This window comes from Candoia aspera, chromosome 1 (genome assembly GCF_035149785.1).
Source record: "Candoia aspera isolate rCanAsp1 chromosome 1, rCanAsp1.hap2, whole genome shotgun sequence".
Lineage (NCBI taxonomy): Eukaryota > Metazoa > Chordata > Lepidosauria > Squamata > Boidae > Candoia > Candoia aspera.
This window is the reverse complement of record NC_086153.1, coordinates 2,077,884-2,096,219: the sequence shown is the minus strand read 5'-3', so window position 1 is coordinate 2,096,219 and position 18,336 is coordinate 2,077,884. Positions and strand designations below refer to the sequence as shown.

Here is an 18,336-nt window from a genome sequence, read left to right as displayed (position 1 = left end):
CATTCCATCTGCAGCCTTCAAAGGTCTTTTTAAAAAATAGACACTCCTCAGGCATAAAGAAGTTATCTCATCCTGCCTGATCCCCCCTTGTTCGCCCTGCGTTTGCCTTAAGCCTGTACACCCCCTGGGACAAAGACTAAAGTCATCATACAACCCCGCATTGGCCTTCCTCACCAGGCACCCACCCCGTCCGTCAAAAGACCGAGAACCAGCATGCCGCGGTGATTAAGCGCAGAGATCTGGCCGGGTCCCCCTCCCCGACACGGGAGGCCCAGAGCAAGCAGACCTGGGGGCTCTGAGCCAGGCCCTGCCTCTCAGCCCGCCCGATCTGGCCACGACGGAGCTGGAGGAGGGCGGGGAGCCCCGGGTCCCACCCTCCCCTCGGCTCCTGAAGCTTCCAGGCCCGGCCCGGCCCGGCCGCCTTCCCGCCCTCCCTCCCAGCCCCAGAGCCACTGCGGGGCGGGGGGGTGCCGGGCCAGGAGCGGGGAGCCCCCGGGCGCGCTCCCTCCTCGCCAGGAGAGCTGCGTGGGTGACCCCCACCCGCAGCCCCCCTCCTGACAGGCTGTTATTCTGGGGGGGAAGCAGGCCCCGCCCCGCGCCGCGCTTCAACGTAAGCCCACGCGAGCCGGGGCCGCCGAAAAAGGCGCGGCGCTCGGGGCGGGGCGGGGCGGGGCGGGGCGGGGCCGCACCGGCCGGGAGAAGGCGGCGCCTCCGGGGAAGAAGCGCCGCGCCGCGCCCCGCCCCGCCCCCCCACGTGCGCGCCTCACCGGTTGCGCCGCATCCAGGCCATCAGCGCCCGCACCTCGGGCACGGCCGCCAGGCCCGGCCGGGCGGCGCCGAACTGGTCCGGGAAGCTGCGGTTGAGGTCCCTGCCGCGGCCGTTCTCCCGCCCGCCGTCGCCCTGGCAGTCGCCCTCCTCGGCGCGCGCGAAGCCGTCCGGGTTGAGGCTGGGCAGGAGGAAGAGGTCGGTGGTGCCGAGCAGGCGGCGCGCCCGCGGCTCCCCGCGCGCCCAGGCGGCCACCAGCTCGCGGGCCAGGCGCACCAGCAGCGCGCGGCCCAGCGCCTCGTCGCCGTGCATGTTGGCCACCAGCTTGACCTGAGGGCGGCCCGCGATGGGGGGGCCGCCGCCGCCGCCGCCGCCCGGCTCCGGGAGGCCGTCGCTGAGGCGCAGCACCCAAAGCTCCCGCCCTTCGTTCGAGCGCCCGATGGAGAAGAGCCGCGCCAGGCCGCGCGGAGCCTCCTCCTCCGACAGCCGCCGCAGCGTCTCGGCCAGCTCGGCTTCGTCCAAGTAGCGCGCGGCCTCCCCGGGCGACGCGGCGGCCTCCGCCTTCTTGATGTGCGCCGCCGCCTGGGCCGCGCCGCCCCGCCACGAGAGCAACAACAGGAGCTGCAACCACGGCCTCCAAGCCGCGCCGCGCCGGCCCGCCATCGCCGCCCCGGCTCTGACAGGTCGCCGCCGCCGCCGCCGGGGAGGAAAATGCTCGTGAGGTAATTCGACACCCGATTGGTGGGTCGGGAGGAGAGCGGCCCGCCAATCAGGGAGAGGCGCGATGGAGCCAATGGGGTCCCGGAGATGTGCGGCTGGGAGCCAGTGGCGGAGGGCGGGGCCAGAGCCCTTAGGGCGTGCCGCTCCACCCTCGGAAGGGGCGGGGACAGCTCGGTAACGTAGTCACCGCAAGGTACAGAGAGGTATTGGGACTGCTGTACAGTGAATGACGTGGAGAGAGGCGGGGCAGAAGGCGGTCCAAGGACAGGTGGGCGGGAAGAAGCAATGATGACGACCAATGAGAGGTGCGGTAGGAGGTGGCGGCGGGCAGAACCGAACGGGGAAAGATGCAAACGACGCTAGGCTTTCGCGTGAGCAGTACAGTCACGTCGGAACGGGGAAATCAGGAAGACTTACTATTTTTAAAATCTTTTTTCAGTGCAAATAATGTCAGTTTAAAAAATAGAGGGAGATATACTTTATTCTTGCGAAAGGCAAGATTCTCTTTAAAATGAGGCTGCATTCCACTTCGCAGTTGCACGTTGCTCCTGAAGATTGCATTATCTGGATGCTGTGAGCAAAAAAAAAAAATGAATGTGATAATTTTTCTGTGGTTTAGCCCTTCTGGTTGTGTGTTGTTTATACAAGTAAACTATTGCACTATTGGTTAGCTGGTAGGTTGAATAGGGTCAAAGTGGGTCATTGGATCAAGTGCTTCTCTTTGAAAGCGTGAATGAATTGAATTTCTCAGTGGGAAGAGTTGTGTTTTGTTTTGTTTTTTAAGCTGAAATTAGAGTTTGGAACTTCAGCAAAGGATCGTTACCTTGTTGTGGTGCTGGAGCTTGAGCACCTCAATGATGCCATGAGCTAAACCGTGAAGGGCCACCCAAGACAGGAAGGTCGTGACAGAGAGGTCAGACTAAATGCGATCCCTGGGGAAGGTAATGGCAACCCACCCCAGTATTCTTGCCGTGAAAACCAAATGGATCGGTACAACCAGAGATATGTCGGTATACCATCGGAAGATGAGACCCCCAGGTCGGAAGATGGTCAAAATGCTACTGGGGAGGAACAGAGGATGAGCTCAACTAGCCCCAGACGTGATGACGCAGCTAGCTCAAAGCCGAAAGGACGGCTAGCGGCCGACGGTGCCGGTGGTGAACGGCGAATCCGATGTTCTAAGGATCAACACACCACTGGAACCTGGAACGTAAGATCTATGAGCCAGGGCAAATTGGATGTAGTTATTGGTGAGATGTCAAGATTAAAGATAGACGTTCTGGGTGTCAGTGAACTGAAATGGACTGGAATGGGCCACTTCACATCAAATGACCACCAGATCGACTACTGTGGACAAGAGGACCACAGAAGAAATGGAGTAGCCTTCATAATTAATAGTCAAGTGGCTGAAGCAGTGCTTGGATACAATCCAAAAAACGACAGAATGATCTCAATTCGAATTCAGGGCAAGCCATCTAACATCACCGTGATCCAAATATACGCCTCAACCACAGATGCTGAAGAAGCTGAAGTAGAGCAGTTCTATGAGGATCTGCAGCACCTGCTGGACAACACGCCTAAAAGAGATGTTATTTTCATCACGGGAGACTGGAATGCTAAGGTGGGCAGTCAAAGGACACCTGGAATTACAGGTAAGCATGGCCTGGGAGAACAAAACGAAGCAGGACATAGGCTGATAGGATTTTGCCAAGACAACTCACTCTGCATAACAAACACTCTCTTCCAACAACCTAAGAGACGGCTTTATACGTGGACTTCCCCAGAGGGACAACACCGAAATCAGATTGACTACATCCTTTGCAGCCAAAGGTGGCGGACATCTGTACAGTCGGTAAAAACAAGGCCTGGAGCTGACTGTAGTTCCGATCACGAACTTCTTATTGCACAATTGAGGATCAGACTCAAGAGATTAGGGAAGACCCACAGATCAGCTAGATATGAGCTCACTAATATTCCTGAGGAATATGCAGTGGAGGTGAAGAATAGATTTGAGGGACTGGACTTAGTAGATAGGGTCCCGGAAGAACTATGGACAGAAGTCCGCAACATTGTTCAGGAGGCGGCAACAAAATACATCCCAAAGAAAGAGAAAACCAAGAAGGCAAAATGGCTGTCTGCTGAGACACTAGAAGTAGCCCAAGAAAGAAGGAAAGCAAAAGGCAACAGTGATAGGGGGAGATATGCCCAATTAAATGCAAAATTCCAGAGGTTAGCCAGAAGAGATAAGGAATTATTTTTAAACAAGCAATGCGCGGAAGTAGAAGAAGACAATAGAATAGGAAGGACAAGAGACCTCTTCCAGAAAATTAGAACCATCGGAGGTAAATTCCAGGCAAAAATGGGTATGATCAAAAAGAAAGATGGCAAGGACCTAACAGAAGAAGAAGAGATCAAGAAAAGGTGGCAAGAATATACAGAAGACCTGTATAGGAAGGATAACAATATCGGGGATAGCTTTGATGGTGTGGTCAGTGAGCTAGAGCCAGACATCCTGAAGAGTGAGGTTGAGTGGGCCTTAAGAAGCATTGCTAATAACAAGGCAGCAGGAGATGACGGCATCCCAGCTGAACTGTTCAAAATCTTGCAAGATGATGCTGTCAAGGTAGCGCATGCTATATGCCAGCAAATTTGGAAAACACAAGAATGGCCATCAGACTGGAAAAAATCAACTTATATCCCCATACCAAAAAAGGGAAACACTAAAGAATGTTCAAACGATCGAACAGTGGCACTCATTTCACATGCCAGTAAGGTAATGCTCAAGATCCTGCAAGGTAGACTTCAGCAGTTCATGGAGCGAGAATTGCCAGATGTACCAGCTGGGTTTAGAAAAGGCAGAGGAACTAGAGACCAAATTGCCAATATCCGCTGGATAATGGAAAAAGCCAGGGAGTTTCAGAAAAACATCTATTTCTGTTTTATTGACTATTCTAAAGCCTTTGACTGTGTGGACCATAACAAATTGTGGCAAGTTCTTAGTGGTATGGGGATACCAAGTCATCTTGTCTGCCTCCTGAAGAATCTGTATAACGACCAAGTAGCAACAGTAAGAACAGACCACGGAACAACGGACTGGTTTAAGATTGGGAAAGGAGTACGGCAGGGCTGTATACTCTCACCCTACCTATTCAACTTGTACGCAGAACACATCATGCGACATGCTGGGCTTGAGGAATCCAAGGCTGGAGTTAAAATCTCTGGAAGAAACATTAACAATCTCAGATATGCAGAGGATGCCACTTTGATGGCTGAAAGCAAAGAGGAACTGAGGATCCTTATGATGAAGGTGAAAGAAGAAAGTGCAAAAGCTGGCTTGCAGCTAAACCTCAAAAAAACCAAGATTATGGCAACCAGCTTGATCGATAACTGGCAAATAGAGGGAGAAAATGTAGAAGCAGTGAAAGACTTTGTATTTCTAGGTGCGAAGATTACTGCAGATGCTGACTGCAATCAGGAAATCAGAAGACGCTTAATCCTTGGGAGAAGAGCAATGACAAATCTCGATAAAATAGTCAAGAGCAGAGACATCACACTGACAACAAAGGTCCGCATCGTTAAAGCAATGGTGTTCCCCGTAGTAACGTATGGCTGCGAGAGTTGGACCATAAGGAAGGCTGAGCGAAGGAAGATCGATGCTTTGGAACTGTGGTGTTGGAGGAAAATCCTGAGAGTGCCTTGGACTTCCAGAAGATCAAACCAGTCCATCCTCCAGGAAATAAAGCCAGACTGCTCACTTGAGGGGATGATACTAAAGGCAAAACTGAAGTACTTTGGCCACATAATGAGAAGACAAGACACCCTGGAGAAGATGCTGATGCTGGGGAGAGTGGAGGGCAAAAGGAAGAGGGGCCGACCAAGGGCAAGGTGGATGAATGATATTCTGGAGGTGACGGACTCATCCCTGGGGGAGCTGGGGGTGTTGACGACCGACGGGAAGCTCTGGCGTGGGCTGGTCCATGAAGTCACGAAGAGTCGGAAGCAACTAAACGAATAAACAACAAAAGAGTTTGGAAAAGAAACTACCTTATTTTCAGGATCTGAAATTTATTGTAAACCCCCCCGAGTCCCTCTTTGAGTGAGGTGGGTGGTGACTAAATTTGAAATATAAATAAATATAAATGAATAAATCTGCCTTGTGTACTGGTACCAAAGGCCAATTTAAAAAAAACCAAAACAAAACACCGTAACTTTCACAAAGCATTAAGTTGCACGTGAGCTAATGCCTGGTAGTATTTTTTTTAAAAAATTGCATTCTGTTATTCTCAAAGAAGCATCATGCTCTTGGGTTCAATTTTTATTCTTGTGCCTGTGAGTCCGTGTTGACCCCTGTCGACTGCTGGCGTCGTGCCCAAGTCAGGAGTTTCTAGCCTGGAGCCGTAACCACCGCACCAAGCTGGCTCTCTTGGGTACAAATCATAGAAACAGGCAAAAACAACCACCAGTCCCCAAAGGAATGCAGAATGGTTTGACATATTTATTTATTATTTATTCAGTTTATATATCTGTCAACCCAAGAGTCCCTTTTCTGTGGGAGATGGGCGGTGGCTAAATTTGAGTAATAAATAAAATAAATAAAATCTGTGCTCATCCTGCCAGTATATCCCATTTTTCACTCAGATTGGATATCCAAGAGGAAGCTAAAAGGCTCGTCTCTACAGTCTTCTCTGCAATGAGCTGATGCCAGCCGGGGATAACCAATGGACAGCAAGAGGTCTGGAAGTAGATTCTCTCCCACCTTCATTCTGCAGAAACGTCCCTGAGAGCGATTTCAGTAACGTTATGAAATCAAGGAAGGCGTGCAGGAGTGGCAGGCGGCATTGACCCCTGTGGAATTTCTCTGCAGGGCGGGGCTAATGCCATAAGCGACCCACTTCAAGCTGAAATGCAGGCCCGTTCCTTGGATCATGGACCTTGTGTTTATACAGCCAAGAGGGTGGCCGGCTGCCCTGGCTTCCCTCCAGCGTTCCCCGACGTAGGACTCCCAAGGGGAGATACACCCGTGTGGGAACCCGTTCTCCCTAAAGCCACTCAGAAGCCAGGACAGAGCAGCTTCATAACATGGAAGCCGCCCAGAGTCACTTGTTGAGATGGGCAGCTATAGAAATCAATCAATCAATCAAAGAAAGAAAGAAAGCAGTTTCCCTGTGCCTGTGTTTCCTTTTGATTTGGCTCCAAGGCCTTTGAGAGTAACAAAGCCCAAGCAGGTGCGAAACCCATTTAGACTCAGTTGCATTGTTGCCGTTATGTCGTTGCATCTCCGCATTGACAGGCTGAAGCAATGTTTCTCAACCTCGGCCGTTTTAAAACGGCTGAGGTTGAGAAACCCTGCGCTGAAGACATAGTTTTTCAAGGTGGAATTAAGTGCACCCTCGGGTTTGGCTAGAGTTGGCAAGGGGAAATTCCGCATGTGTGCCTCCTTAGTTTTGGGAAACTGTGTTGGCCCCTGCCAAGACATCATGTAATCTTTGCCCTTTACACCTGTTTGAAACGAGATCTGAGGGGGGAGGGTAGGATGTGGAAACGTAGCTTTTCTTCCACTTACCACCTTCTAGATCACCTTTCCTTTCAGTCCCGTTAAGCTTTCAGTGTTGCACCAGTTGTGACCCCCAAGGATTAATTCATTCCTTTCGGTGTGTTATGTTGGTGAGAAAAGGTCTGAGACGTGCTCGGCTTTCATCCCCAGTTCCAAACCTGGCCTCTGCCTCTTGGCCTGGAACTGCAAGAGGGAGGAAGGCACTGATGGCAAAGAGCTGCCACCTCCCCTGATTTCTGTTTTTATCCACTGGATTGGCCCAGGCCCTTCTCTGCAGGGGCTGTTAGTTCCAGTTGCTATAGGAAAAGCAGCAGATACCTGAGGGACCGTCCCACCCGGTCAGGCACAGAGGGCACGTTACGGACCCTGTCCGTGAGAGACTGTCAATTGGCAGGTCCCAGGAAGGGAGCCTCCTCTGCCGTGGCCCCCGCCCTGTGGAACACTCTCCCCCCAGAGGAGAGGCGGGCCCCCTCTCTCCCAGGGCCTTCCGGAAGGGGGCAAAGTCCTGGCTCTGCCGTCTCGCGTGGGGCGGGAGGGGGGATAACCAACCCTGGGGGTGGTTGGCACCCCGAAGATGCTCCCGTAGATCAAGAACTTTTTAACACCTATATCTTGGATTATATATTTTTATTTAAGAACATTGTTTTTATTGTATTTTAGTGTAATGATTTTTTCTGGTTTTATTGTAAACCACCCAGCGTCGCTCTTTGAGTGAGATGGATGGTGACGAAATTCAAAATATAATAACAATAATGTTTCTGGGTGGGCATCTTCTCAGCCCCCTGCCTTTTTTGGTGATTGCTGGAATGACAAGGAACGAACAGGCTCACTACCCTGCTCAACCAATAGCTTTATATTGTAAACTGCTTGGCACACGCCTATATATAAGTACCATCAATAAGGAAATAAACTTCCACAGCTGCGCTTGAACAGCAGGTCCATCTAAGAATTTTATAACTTTAAGAATTAAATTTAAGTTTGCTCTCAATGCATCATCCTTTTCTCTTCCTGTGTTGTGTGTTCTTTCAGATCATGACCCTGAGGACAGGGATTCTTTTATTTTTTATAATTGGTAAGAGAGCAATATGCCATCTCTTCTGAGAGTCCTTCTAGCTAAGATCATAATTCCTGTAAAAAAAACTTGGAGGTAATATAAGCTGTTACAGGGCAGTTGATTCACGCAGGTTTTCCATACTGGCCGTTGCCAGATGCTTCAAGACAAAGGGCACAAATCTAATCTTTCTGTTGAATTGCGCAATTGCGTTCCCACGGGAGACCTAAAGATACGGCAGGTTTACCTTTCCTTTGAATTCTTTGAGTCACCTGATTTTCATGGAACTGACTTGAGTTTTCACACTACGGCCATCAACGCTTAAGCTTACGAGTGTCACCTGGAATCTGGAATGCCTTATTTTAAAATACCGGCTATTTTAGAATTGCTTCCAGCAGGAGACAAAGCACTGGCTCTTTGCCATTCATAGATAAAAAGGTGGTAATAATGATAATTTATGAGATTTGCAAGGCCACCAGATTGGAGAGTTTCAAGGCAGCTTGCAGTTAAAAAGGTAATGGCAGTAATGAATGTGAAATATTTTCTAGAAGCATTGTGAAAGTACTGTTGTCCTTAGACCAGATTCCTGGCTGCCATGAGGCTACATGGGTGGCTTCCAGGCACATGGCTTCTATTCTCCTTTGTAGCACACCCAATCATTGCTCTTTGTTGCAAATTATGAATGGGACTTCAGTGCACTTTTCCAGGTGATTTGGAGCACTGCAAATCATTCATACATTATTCGAAGCTGCAGTATGCTTTGGTTGGTTTTGGCTGTATGGAACGTGTGCTGGGTGAGATTTGCAGAGGAGCCATGTTTCGCTAGTTCTTGGGCTCTGTACCCCTGAGTTCTTCAGCAGCTTGGGCAGAGCACAAAAGCAAACCAGGAATAAACCAGGAAACCTCAAACAAGCCATTATATTTCCATTCACCCACTTCAATAAGCCAAGAAAAAGATCGTGGCTCCAAACTCTGATTTATTGTCCTAAAGCTGTGTTTTTTCAAACTTGGCAAATTCGAGACGGGTGGACTTCAACTATCAGAATTCCCCAGCCAACGTGCTGGCGGGGGGATTCTGGGAGTTGAAGTCCACTCGTCTTCAATTTGCCAAGTTTGAAAAACACTGTCCGAAAGCTTTCCATGGGTGGTTCGCTCACCCTGTTTGCAACGCAGAAGTCATCTGCACAAGAAGAAGCAGTGCTCGTTCCCTGTTTTAATGAAAAGGTCAGGTTCCCTGTGATCTGAGGAAAAAACCGAAACTACCTGATAACAGGACAACCCAGCATTGCAATTTCATGCTCACCTGCAAAGGTGGGAGTAGCTTTAGCGATTAAAACTGGTTTCAAAAGGGCAATCCCAAATCCTGTCCTGCTGCTCCCTCTAGTGGCCATCTCCATTCCGAAGTGGTGCAGCCACAAAATTAAAGTGTATTGACGGCTTCATTATCAGCCAAGTCAGACTTATTGGAGAGACTGCCTCCCTGGCTGTGGATCTGCCAGCCTGATTAGATAGTAGGAGAGACTTTTCTGAAGACCCAGCATCGCCAGGAGCTCAGCTCTCTGGACGGCGGACCAAGGCCACCTTCTGTGTGACTCCCAGGCTGTGGCATCTGGTCCCTGAAGAGCTGCATCAGATTCCTGTTCCAACAACATCCAGAAAATGCCTAAAATGCATCTCTATCACCGAGCTTTGAACTGCTGAGTTTGATGATTTTGAATTTAATTGTACTGATTTGACATTCTTTCTACTTAGTGTTTTTTTAAACGGTTGTAAGCTATCTTGGCTATTTATACAAGCAGATGGGGTGAGCATTTAGCAATAATAAAAGTTGGCCGAAGGAAACCATTTCCCCCTTCTCAAGAGCCGGGATCAATTTTGGAGAGGTGGGTGTTCCATTGCTCATTTTTCCTGGCTGCTTCCCTCCAGAGCATCTGGATCTGGCCCGGTGCCCCCCACTGAGCACAAACCCCCTCCTCGTCCCTTTGTTTCCATTTTTCCATCATGCCGTGCCAAAGCAGGTCACTTCCAAAGAGTTTACACTGAAAAAACTTAGTAACATTAAACCATGTTTAATGTAACATTAAAAAACAAGCAATTTAAATAATCATACAAATATTGATTGCTTAAATGCCATCAAGTCAGGGCATTAAGATGTTGATGTCTAAAACCCCAAGGGAAACATAACACCATCAACCGAGTGAAATGCCGTCCCCAGCTGCAGATGGGCTGGGGGTACCTTCAGCAGCTGCCGGCTTCGTCAGTGGCGCCCAGAACCTTGCAGAGGTGGGTCGGCTGAAGGATGAGGGTCCGGCTTGCAGGAGCCCAGCAACATTGTCTCAGGTGTCCTTGAGCTTTTATTCTTACTGAGAATTCTGGCGTGTTTCGTTTAAATATGCTTATACCTCTTTTTTTTTTATGTTTTATGTTTTATTGTAATTTCTTTGGTGGTTGCGAGCTGCCCAGAGTCATTGAGAGTTGGGTGGCCTACAAGTTTATATAAATCATTCTTAATTATTCTTATGTGAGGCATGCACGAATCCAAACTCATAAAGGAAAAAGACCCCCATCTGTTGCTCGGCCTGTGGTTAGAATGAGCCTTTCACCGCTGTTTCCGCTGTATGTATCTGCTTGTGGTTGCGGCGGTGGGAACAGAGGTCGAATGCTTTTCGTGGCGTGCGGGGCTCTGTGGCCTGGCAGGGGAGGCAAATTACTGGATTCAGATTCGACTTCACTGAAGCTAAGAGGCAGGGAGATCTGTAGACTACGAGCATCCTACAGCTGAGGTCTTGGGCTCTTCCGAAGCAGGACTTTGGAGAGCTCTGTCAGATTCACCCCTCTGCGCTCATTCTGTTAAGCTTCTAGTCCTCTTCGGATGATAAAGGTCAATCTGTAAGAAGGTTTCTTGCTGCCCACCAGGTCAAAAGCAGTCCTGTTAACCCAGCGTGAAGTGAAGCTCGTTACTCATTCTCCCAACCAGGCCCATAAAGCAGTAACAGTCCTATCCAGCTGCCTCTTTGGAGGAGCACCGAGTGTTTACCCAGAAAGTCCTTGAAACGGGTGACACCTTGAACTCAGCACGCCTGACTCACTTCTCCACGCACTGCAATAAAGTCATATAACTGGGTCGCCTATAAAAAAGCCGGGAAGTCGCAGCTGCCTCTCCTTTTACAGACAAGTGACCGGCAGTGCCTGTGATCTACAACAGTGCCCGCTTGGATAGCCCGAGGGTGCTGGGAGGAGGCCTAGGGTGGGTGCTGGGTGAGGGTGGGTGGAAGACATAGAGTGGGTGCTGGGTGCTGGGTGGGAGACACAGAAAAAAATGGGACTCCTGTGGAGGGCACCGTGTCCTGGAAGACAGCAGCCTGTGGAATTTATCTGCAGATCGTTTCCCGGGATGAAAATGGGACCAGTCCAAGCCCTTCTCTGCTTCGACCGGTCCAATTTTCTCTGTGGCCGGGGAAGATGGCTGTGGGTGGTTTTGGGGAGCCCCTTAAACTCCACGGAGGGAATAAGCGGCTCCCTCTTGTCTGTTTTCCACCTCAGGGCTCCGGGCAGCGTGCGTGGGAAATGCAGGGCATCATTTACCCAACATTCCTGTTCGTTGTAGCGCTTGTGCCGTGTGCTGTCACAGGTAAGCAGACTGCCGCATCCATCTCCTTTGGGGGGAGAACGGGCAGGGATAGAAATCTGAAAAATAAAACAAATAAACGAGCCAGTTATTAGAGGGACTCTGGGTATGCGAAGTGGGGTTTGTAAGTCGTTTCTGCTCTCTGTCTGGGACAGTGCTTCTCAACCTTGGCAACGTTAAGGTGTGCGGACTTCAACTCCCAGAATTCCCTAGCCAGCCATGAATTCTGGGAGTTGAAGTCCACACACCTTAACGTTGCCAAGGTTGAGAAGCACTGGTCTGGAATCACTGATGTTTGGAACAGCTACGAAGAGAGATGCTGCCTTTCTGTTCCTAAAATGCTAGTTCTTCGTGGGACCCACTATGGGTAACCCTGGGCAACCCCTTCCTCCCCTCAGGCGTTCATCTGGCCATCAACTCCAACACGGCTGACTTCCAGCTGGCAACCAAGCCGGGCCAGACCCAGTCGCTCTGGTGCACCGTTTGGGACCACCACCAGGAAGAGGAATTGCTTTGGCTGCGAGGAGACGGGACCGTCGGCCTGCAGGAGGGGAACAGAGCCAACGCCAGCAACATCTGCATCTCCCCCGTCATGGAGGAGGACAACGGCGTGTCTTTTACCTGCCAGCTGGCCCGGGACAAATCCATCCAGATCTCTGTGCGGCTCAATGTCACGTGTGAGTGGTTGGCCACCGGGGTCTGGAGGAGGGAGGGGGTCCTGTTGCCCTGGGCTTGGAGGCCGGGTTCCCTACCCAGCAAGAGTCCCCCGGTGGGAGGAGATGGACGGGGACAAAATAAATAAATAAATAAATGAATGAATGAATGAATGAAGTTGGCCAAAAAGTTGTCCCCTCTCTGATATTTGGATCTGATTGAAATCTTTGTAATTATTTGTATTTTCCCACTGGGAAAATACAAATGGGACCCACTGGGAAAATACACTTCTGGGACCCACTGCTGCTCCCACTTCTGTACTTATTGGGGCTGTTCCGGGTGGTGGTGGGCAGAGGCTGGTGTCAAAGGCAGCTGCAGAAGAACCTGTGTTGTCTTCGCTGACCCTTGTGCTGGTGCTCCAACAGACGCCCCCATCCTAAGCGGAGAAGACCCTCCCGCCATCCCCGGAGAGTGGGATGCGACGCTCAGTTGCCATGTCAAAGCCAACCCCCCTGCTGAGCTTACCTGGTACAAGGACAACCAGATCCTGGGCCTGGAGGAGTCCCACCACTGGGTTCACCAGACCAGTGAGCTGTTCCAGCTGACCATTAAGCACGTCCAACAGTCGGATGAAGGAATATACACGTGCGCGGCTGTCTCTCCGCATGGAATAAGCCGTAAAGACTTCCACCTGGTAATCACAGGTAACTGCGATGACACACCTGGCCCTGTTCATGGGGGTCTGGGGCTCAGCCAGCAAGGCTTCTTACCATAAGCCTGCCTTTGTCTCCCAATCTTTCCTTTTTTCAAAAACAGTATTTATTATAGATTTAAGAAAGAAACACACAGCAATAGCCCACCCCTCCCATACCTACCAAAAAAGTACAAAAGCAAACTACATAAAATGTATTAATGGCAGAGAATAACTAGGGAAACAAAAAAGGGAAAATATAATTCTAAACAATCTAAGCCTAGAACCACCGTGTATCACTTCGTTTCAAATATTAAACAATATATTAAGATTTCAAACTTAAAAGAATAAACCTGTTGTAGTAAAATACCATGATACCTGTGCCAAAGGCAATTTGCATCATTTTGGGTTAGCCAAAAAGTTTGCCTTTTCAAAAACGGATAAATTACATATGGCCTGAATCCAGTCCTTAACCACACATCATAATAATCCTTTTCCAATTTCTCCAGATAGTTTTCTGGTCTCCCAATCCTTCCTTCCCACCTGGGTTGGCACAGGTGAGGATTATCTTTTGCAGATTCTGCAGGCTGGATTCTCACTGGATTCCCATTCATGCTGTGAAGGCCAGGATTTCTAAATGCATATATTGGGCAACTGAGCCACTTTTGAGAGCTAGTTTGGTCTGATGGTTAAAGGCACCAGGCTAGAAACCGGGAGACTGTGAGTTCTAGTCCTGCCTTAGGTATGAAAGCTGGCTGGGTGACTTTGGGCCCGTCACTCCCTCTCAGCCCCACGAAGAAGAACGCCAGGGCAAACCACTTCCTCAAATCTTGCCAAGAAAACTGCAGGGACTGGTCCAGGCAGTTGCCAGGAGTTGGGGTTGAAAGGAGCTTTTCTTAAAATCCTTTTTAATACCTTCCAACTAATTCGTGGCCCAGTTCTTCTTAGGTTAGTATCCAAGAGGCGGGAGTGACTTGTGGGAATGTTCTTGCAAGCTGACATTGCAGAGTGGGACTAGTAAAGGGTATTAGCAAATTCAGGGCAGTGTGTCTTTCATGCCTTGGTTACTTACCCAGCCTGAGCTAGATAACCTTGACTGCAACCTTCTCCAACTAGGGCTCTCGCCACATAAATGGATGGCAGCCCAGAGTTCTCAGCAAAGCCCATGCCGGCTGGGGCATTCTGGGAGTTGAAGTCCACCCATCTCCAAGTGGCCAAGGTTGAGAAACACTGTGAGTCTAGCTTTTCCCGTGTGATACCACCGTGGCTTTTTTTCCTTCCACCCCCAGAGAGAAAACTGCCCTTCCCCACCGAAGCCGTCATTGCTGCAGCCGTGGTGATTTCGCTGACAGCCCTCTTTGCCCTTGTGGTCCGACGAGAGAAGATTGTAAAGGTAGGAAGGGCCTGAGATTGCTCTGACCCGTTCAGAAATCTTGAACCGTGAGGCTTGAAACCCAGCCAAGAGGAAGAAGAAAAAAAAGAAACGTGTAGAACTTGGGGGAAAACGGGTAGAAATGTTTTTTTCCCCCTTTAATTGGCAACAGCTTTGCAAGGCTGAAGTCCCAAGCCTACACAAACTGGATTAAAACAAAAGATGCACCTCCTGAGGTGTGCTTTATTGTAATGGGACGTGGCCGTTCTCTTCCACATGCCGAAATTTAGTGTTTGCCGCTGCGTGGGGATGTAATGGAGAAGAGCAGTGCTGTGAAAAGCCCAGGGGTGCTTTTTCCTGTTTTTAAGAGGTGGCCGTTTCTGGTGAGATGCTGATTTCCTTCAGCCGTAAATTTTGTATCTTCTGGGAGCCTGCACATGACCAAGGTGCCATTTGGTGGTCTTATTGCTTTCGAAAGCCACGTTCCTCCAAGAAAATGCCTCTGGGGAGCGACCTTCTAACTTGGCTTAGCTGGCAGGAGGCGCTGCTCTTGCCTGGGTCCCCGTGCCCTCATTCAGCCACCCGCCCAGCAGGAAAGAGCTGCCGTCAGGCTGATGTCCCAAGGTTGTCTTGCCTAATTGCTGCTGCCTTCCTGCAAGAATGCAGTGCGTTCAGGTAGATAATTGCCTTGGTGCGGTTGCTCCGCTTCTGTGTCACATCTGCGTGGAGGAGTGGCAGAGAGCGAAATGGCTGCCACCCACGCCGTTTCATAAGGGCCTCGGGCTAAGGGGAACCTGAAGCCACAGATGGTAGTCTTAAAGTCAGCCCTCAAAAATTTTGGGCCACAGACCATTTCCGGCTGCCGGGAAGGGGAGGGGAGGGGAGGGGAGGCTGGCATAGGGTAATTATCCTGCCAGCTTGAACAAAAGCCCAGGTCAACACACCCATCCTAAGTGGATAACCTGGACATTGTGCCAACAACATTATCGGAATGTGCACGTGTCTAGAAATGGACAAGTAGCACGTATTTACTCTTCTTTCTTTCTTTCTTTCTTTCTTTCTTTCTTTCTTTCTTTCTTTCTTTCATTCATTCATTCATTTTCACTTTCTGTTAAAGTGTTTCAAGAAAACTGACTCTCCAAGCCAAACTGCACTGTAAGTATCTTTGATATTAGTTCTTATTCATCGGCTTTTCAGGAAAAAACAGTCAAGATAATGTAATCGGGCCCTGCATTCCTGTCCTGCAGGCAGAATCTGCAGTGACGCTTTGATGCCCAAAGTAGAAAAGCACCTTTCTACTAATTTATTAATGATTGCTAGTTATCCATATACGTTATATCCCACATATTAGTAACACTGCCACTGGCCAGTCCTCCTCCTGAAGAGTTTGGGAATTGAACAGAACTTCATCTCCAGGTTGCACCTTGTGAGCCAGATCCATTTAAGCTAACGTAGCTCGGGAAATGAGCTTTGGGCTGTGGTCTCTGAATGGCACATTTCCACCTTTCCCGTTTTTCTTCTTGCAAAGCAACCTTCCCCAGCTTAAGCCCTTCAGGTACATTCATACAGGTAGTCCTCAACTTGCGACCACAATAGGGACTGGAAAATTTGTCATTAAGTGATGTAGTTGTTAAGTGAGGCATCACATGACCACACCCAATTTTACTACCTTTTTTGCTGTGGTCGTTAAGTGAGACATCACGTGACTGACTTGCGACCTTCCCAGCCAGCTTCCCCATTGACTTTGCTTGTCAAAAGCCAGCTGGGAAGGTCGCAAATGGCGATCACATGACTGCAGGATGCGACAACCGTCGTAAAGGCATAAAGGTTGCCAAGCACCTGAATCACATTCACGTGACTGGAGGGATGCTGCGACGGTCGTAAGTGTGAGGACTGGTCGCAAGTCACTTCTTTCAACACTGTTGTAACTTAAAATAGTTGCTAAACGAATGGTTATAAGTCGAGGACTACCTGTAGATCATAGAGCGCAACCCTAGAATCAGAAGGTGCCATCAAGGCCGCGAAGCCCAGCTGTGCCAGACTCCAAACAAGCCCCTCAGGGTGATGGCTGTCTAATGTCTGCTGGGACATGTTGATTTAAGGGGAACCCACACTTAGAATGTTTTTCTATGATTCGTGATGGATCGCTATTGCTTTCCCCAGTCAGGACCTGTTGGGAAGCATGGGAGTTGTGGTCCAGCATATTTGGGCGGTGGGCCTTGCCAAAAGAGAATGGGGGGAAAGCCATCCTTTTTGGCAAGGAGAAGAAATTTGGAATCCATCACCCACAGACCCCTTTGGGCCACTATTCCGGTGGGCACTGCCTTGCCCATAGGGGTGTCCACGTCACTGTTCCTGTGCGGGCCAATCCATGTTACAGTTAAGAAGAAAGCCCACAATGAGCCAGGAAGAGGCCTGTATTTTAAGATGAGGCCTCTCTGTACATGGCAAGTGGCAAGTGGCACTTGTGGAAGGAGGGTGTGGCAGACTCAGAAGCCTAGAAGTGCTACCAGCCCGTTTGACCCAGGATTTCTACCTGGCTCAAGGCCAGGCTGTTTGTGGGGCTGCCGGTCTACGCTCGTTTTGGCTCGCCCTGCCAGAACCAGTGGGGAGGGCGTGCCCCAAGTCCCTCCCGTTAAGGAATGCCATCTCGTGGGACCCGGGAGTCATGCCCTCTCTGGAAACAGCTTCCCGAGCCAGAAATCCTGTCGGTGGGTTGCTTTGAGGTTGAGGTTTTTCCCTGACTGTAAAACAAAATGATGGTTTGGATCTCCGCCCCATGATCTATTGGCAGATTGTGGCTGAAATTTCATTTTTTTTAATCATGTTGTTTTTGTCGTTTTTGGTTTTCATTTCCTGTTTGCTGCCCAGCGTCACAGTGTGAGATGGGCAGCCATTATAAATTGCTTTAATTAATTTCTGGTAGTGCTAGAATGAAGGTTGAGGCTCTGGACTCATCCCATGCTATACTGGCTGTATTTATTATCTTAGTGCCCAGGAATCAGCCAGAATCATTTTTGTTCCTTTGTTTATTCTATTGCCGGCATTGAGTTATTTGAATACTTTTCCCTTTTTTTTTTCTTTTCAGGTGAAGGAATTCTTATCTCAGAGCAACTTCAGAGGCATCCTGGGTTACTTCAGATTGCAAATCCTTCCTGTTACCAAGGAAATTCTTAGCATGGCCGCAGTTGAAACATTGCTTTGATTTATACCTTAGAATACTATCCACTTTCCACTCTCAAGCAGACACTCCTTTATATGTTTGGCTTACTGTAGCTTTCAAAAGACTTCGTAAACAATTAACCAAGAGCTGATTTCCATGTTGCCTTCAGGCCTGTGGCATCACCACTTTTAAGAAATACTGAGTTGTTAAAATGGGTTTGGTAATGAGTGGCTGACTAATACGTATATATAATAGGCCCTTAATTAATTCTACATTTCGTCTCCTCAGAAAGTTTCAAAACAGACCCGGAAAGGATCATTCTAGCAGTAAGACTTGGTCATCTGCCAGCCTCTGGTGAGATAAAGTTAGCTGCTGCCAGGAGCCACTTTCCATCTTTGTAGAATGGCGTAGACATTAGTGAAATGGCTGTTGGGCAGATGTTTGTGATTTGGGGGCAATAAATAATCTTTTCAGAGGGGAAAGCAGAATCTGCTAAATGAACAGAGTCTGAGAGAAGACAGAGATCTCATTGATTGAGGCAGATCTGGGCCCACATACAGGTAGTCCTCGCTTAACAACCATTTGTTTAATGATGATTCAAACTTACGATGGTGCTGAAAAAAACAACTTACAACCAGTCTTCACACTTATGATCGTAACAGCATCCCCACGGTCATGTGATCGTCATTTTTGATCTTCCCAGCTGGCTTCTGGCAAGCAAAATCAATGGGGAACTG

The 18,336-nt window shown here is 49.4% G+C and overlaps 2 protein-coding genes across 2 annotated transcripts in view; one reads left to right on the top strand and one right to left on the bottom strand.

The window, feature by feature from the left end:
• The window catches only part of CPD (carboxypeptidase D), a 40,859-nt gene extending 39,397 nt beyond the window's left edge, over window positions 1-1,462 (bottom strand). The window contains exon 1 of the mRNA XM_063295718.1: window positions 768-1,462. Coding sequence (XP_063151788.1) covers window positions 768-1,429 — 662 coding nt within the window. The 5' untranslated portion in view covers window positions 1,430-1,462. The remainder of the gene's footprint in view (window positions 1-767) is intronic.
• Window positions 1,463-11,610: 10,148 nt separating this feature from the next.
• Window positions 11,611-17,693, top strand: TMIGD1 (transmembrane and immunoglobulin domain containing 1). Its single transcript, XM_063296086.1, has 6 exons — window positions 11,611-11,722; window positions 12,118-12,396; window positions 12,799-13,077; window positions 14,354-14,457; window positions 15,554-15,591; window positions 17,525-17,693. Exons 1-6 carry the CDS (start codon window positions 11,659-11,661, stop codon window positions 17,526-17,528), a joined length of 768 nt encoding a protein of 255 aa, XP_063152156.1. The 5' UTR covers window positions 11,611-11,658; the 3' UTR covers window positions 17,529-17,693.
• The last annotated feature ends 643 nt before the right edge of the window (window positions 17,694-18,336 follow it).

Coding starts and splice junctions, on each gene's coding strand:
- TMIGD1 (XM_063296086.1), top strand. CDS start 11,659: ATGCAGGGCATCATTTACCCAACATTCCTGTTCGTTGTAGCGCTTGTG. Junction 11,723..12,117: donor TGTGCCGTGTGCTGTCACAG/GTAAGCAGACTG, acceptor TCCTCCCCTCAG/GCGTTCATCTGGCCATCAAC. Junction 13,078..14,353: donor CTTCCACCTGGTAATCACAG/GTAACTGCGATG, acceptor TTCCACCCCCAG/AGAGAAAACTGCCCTTCCCC.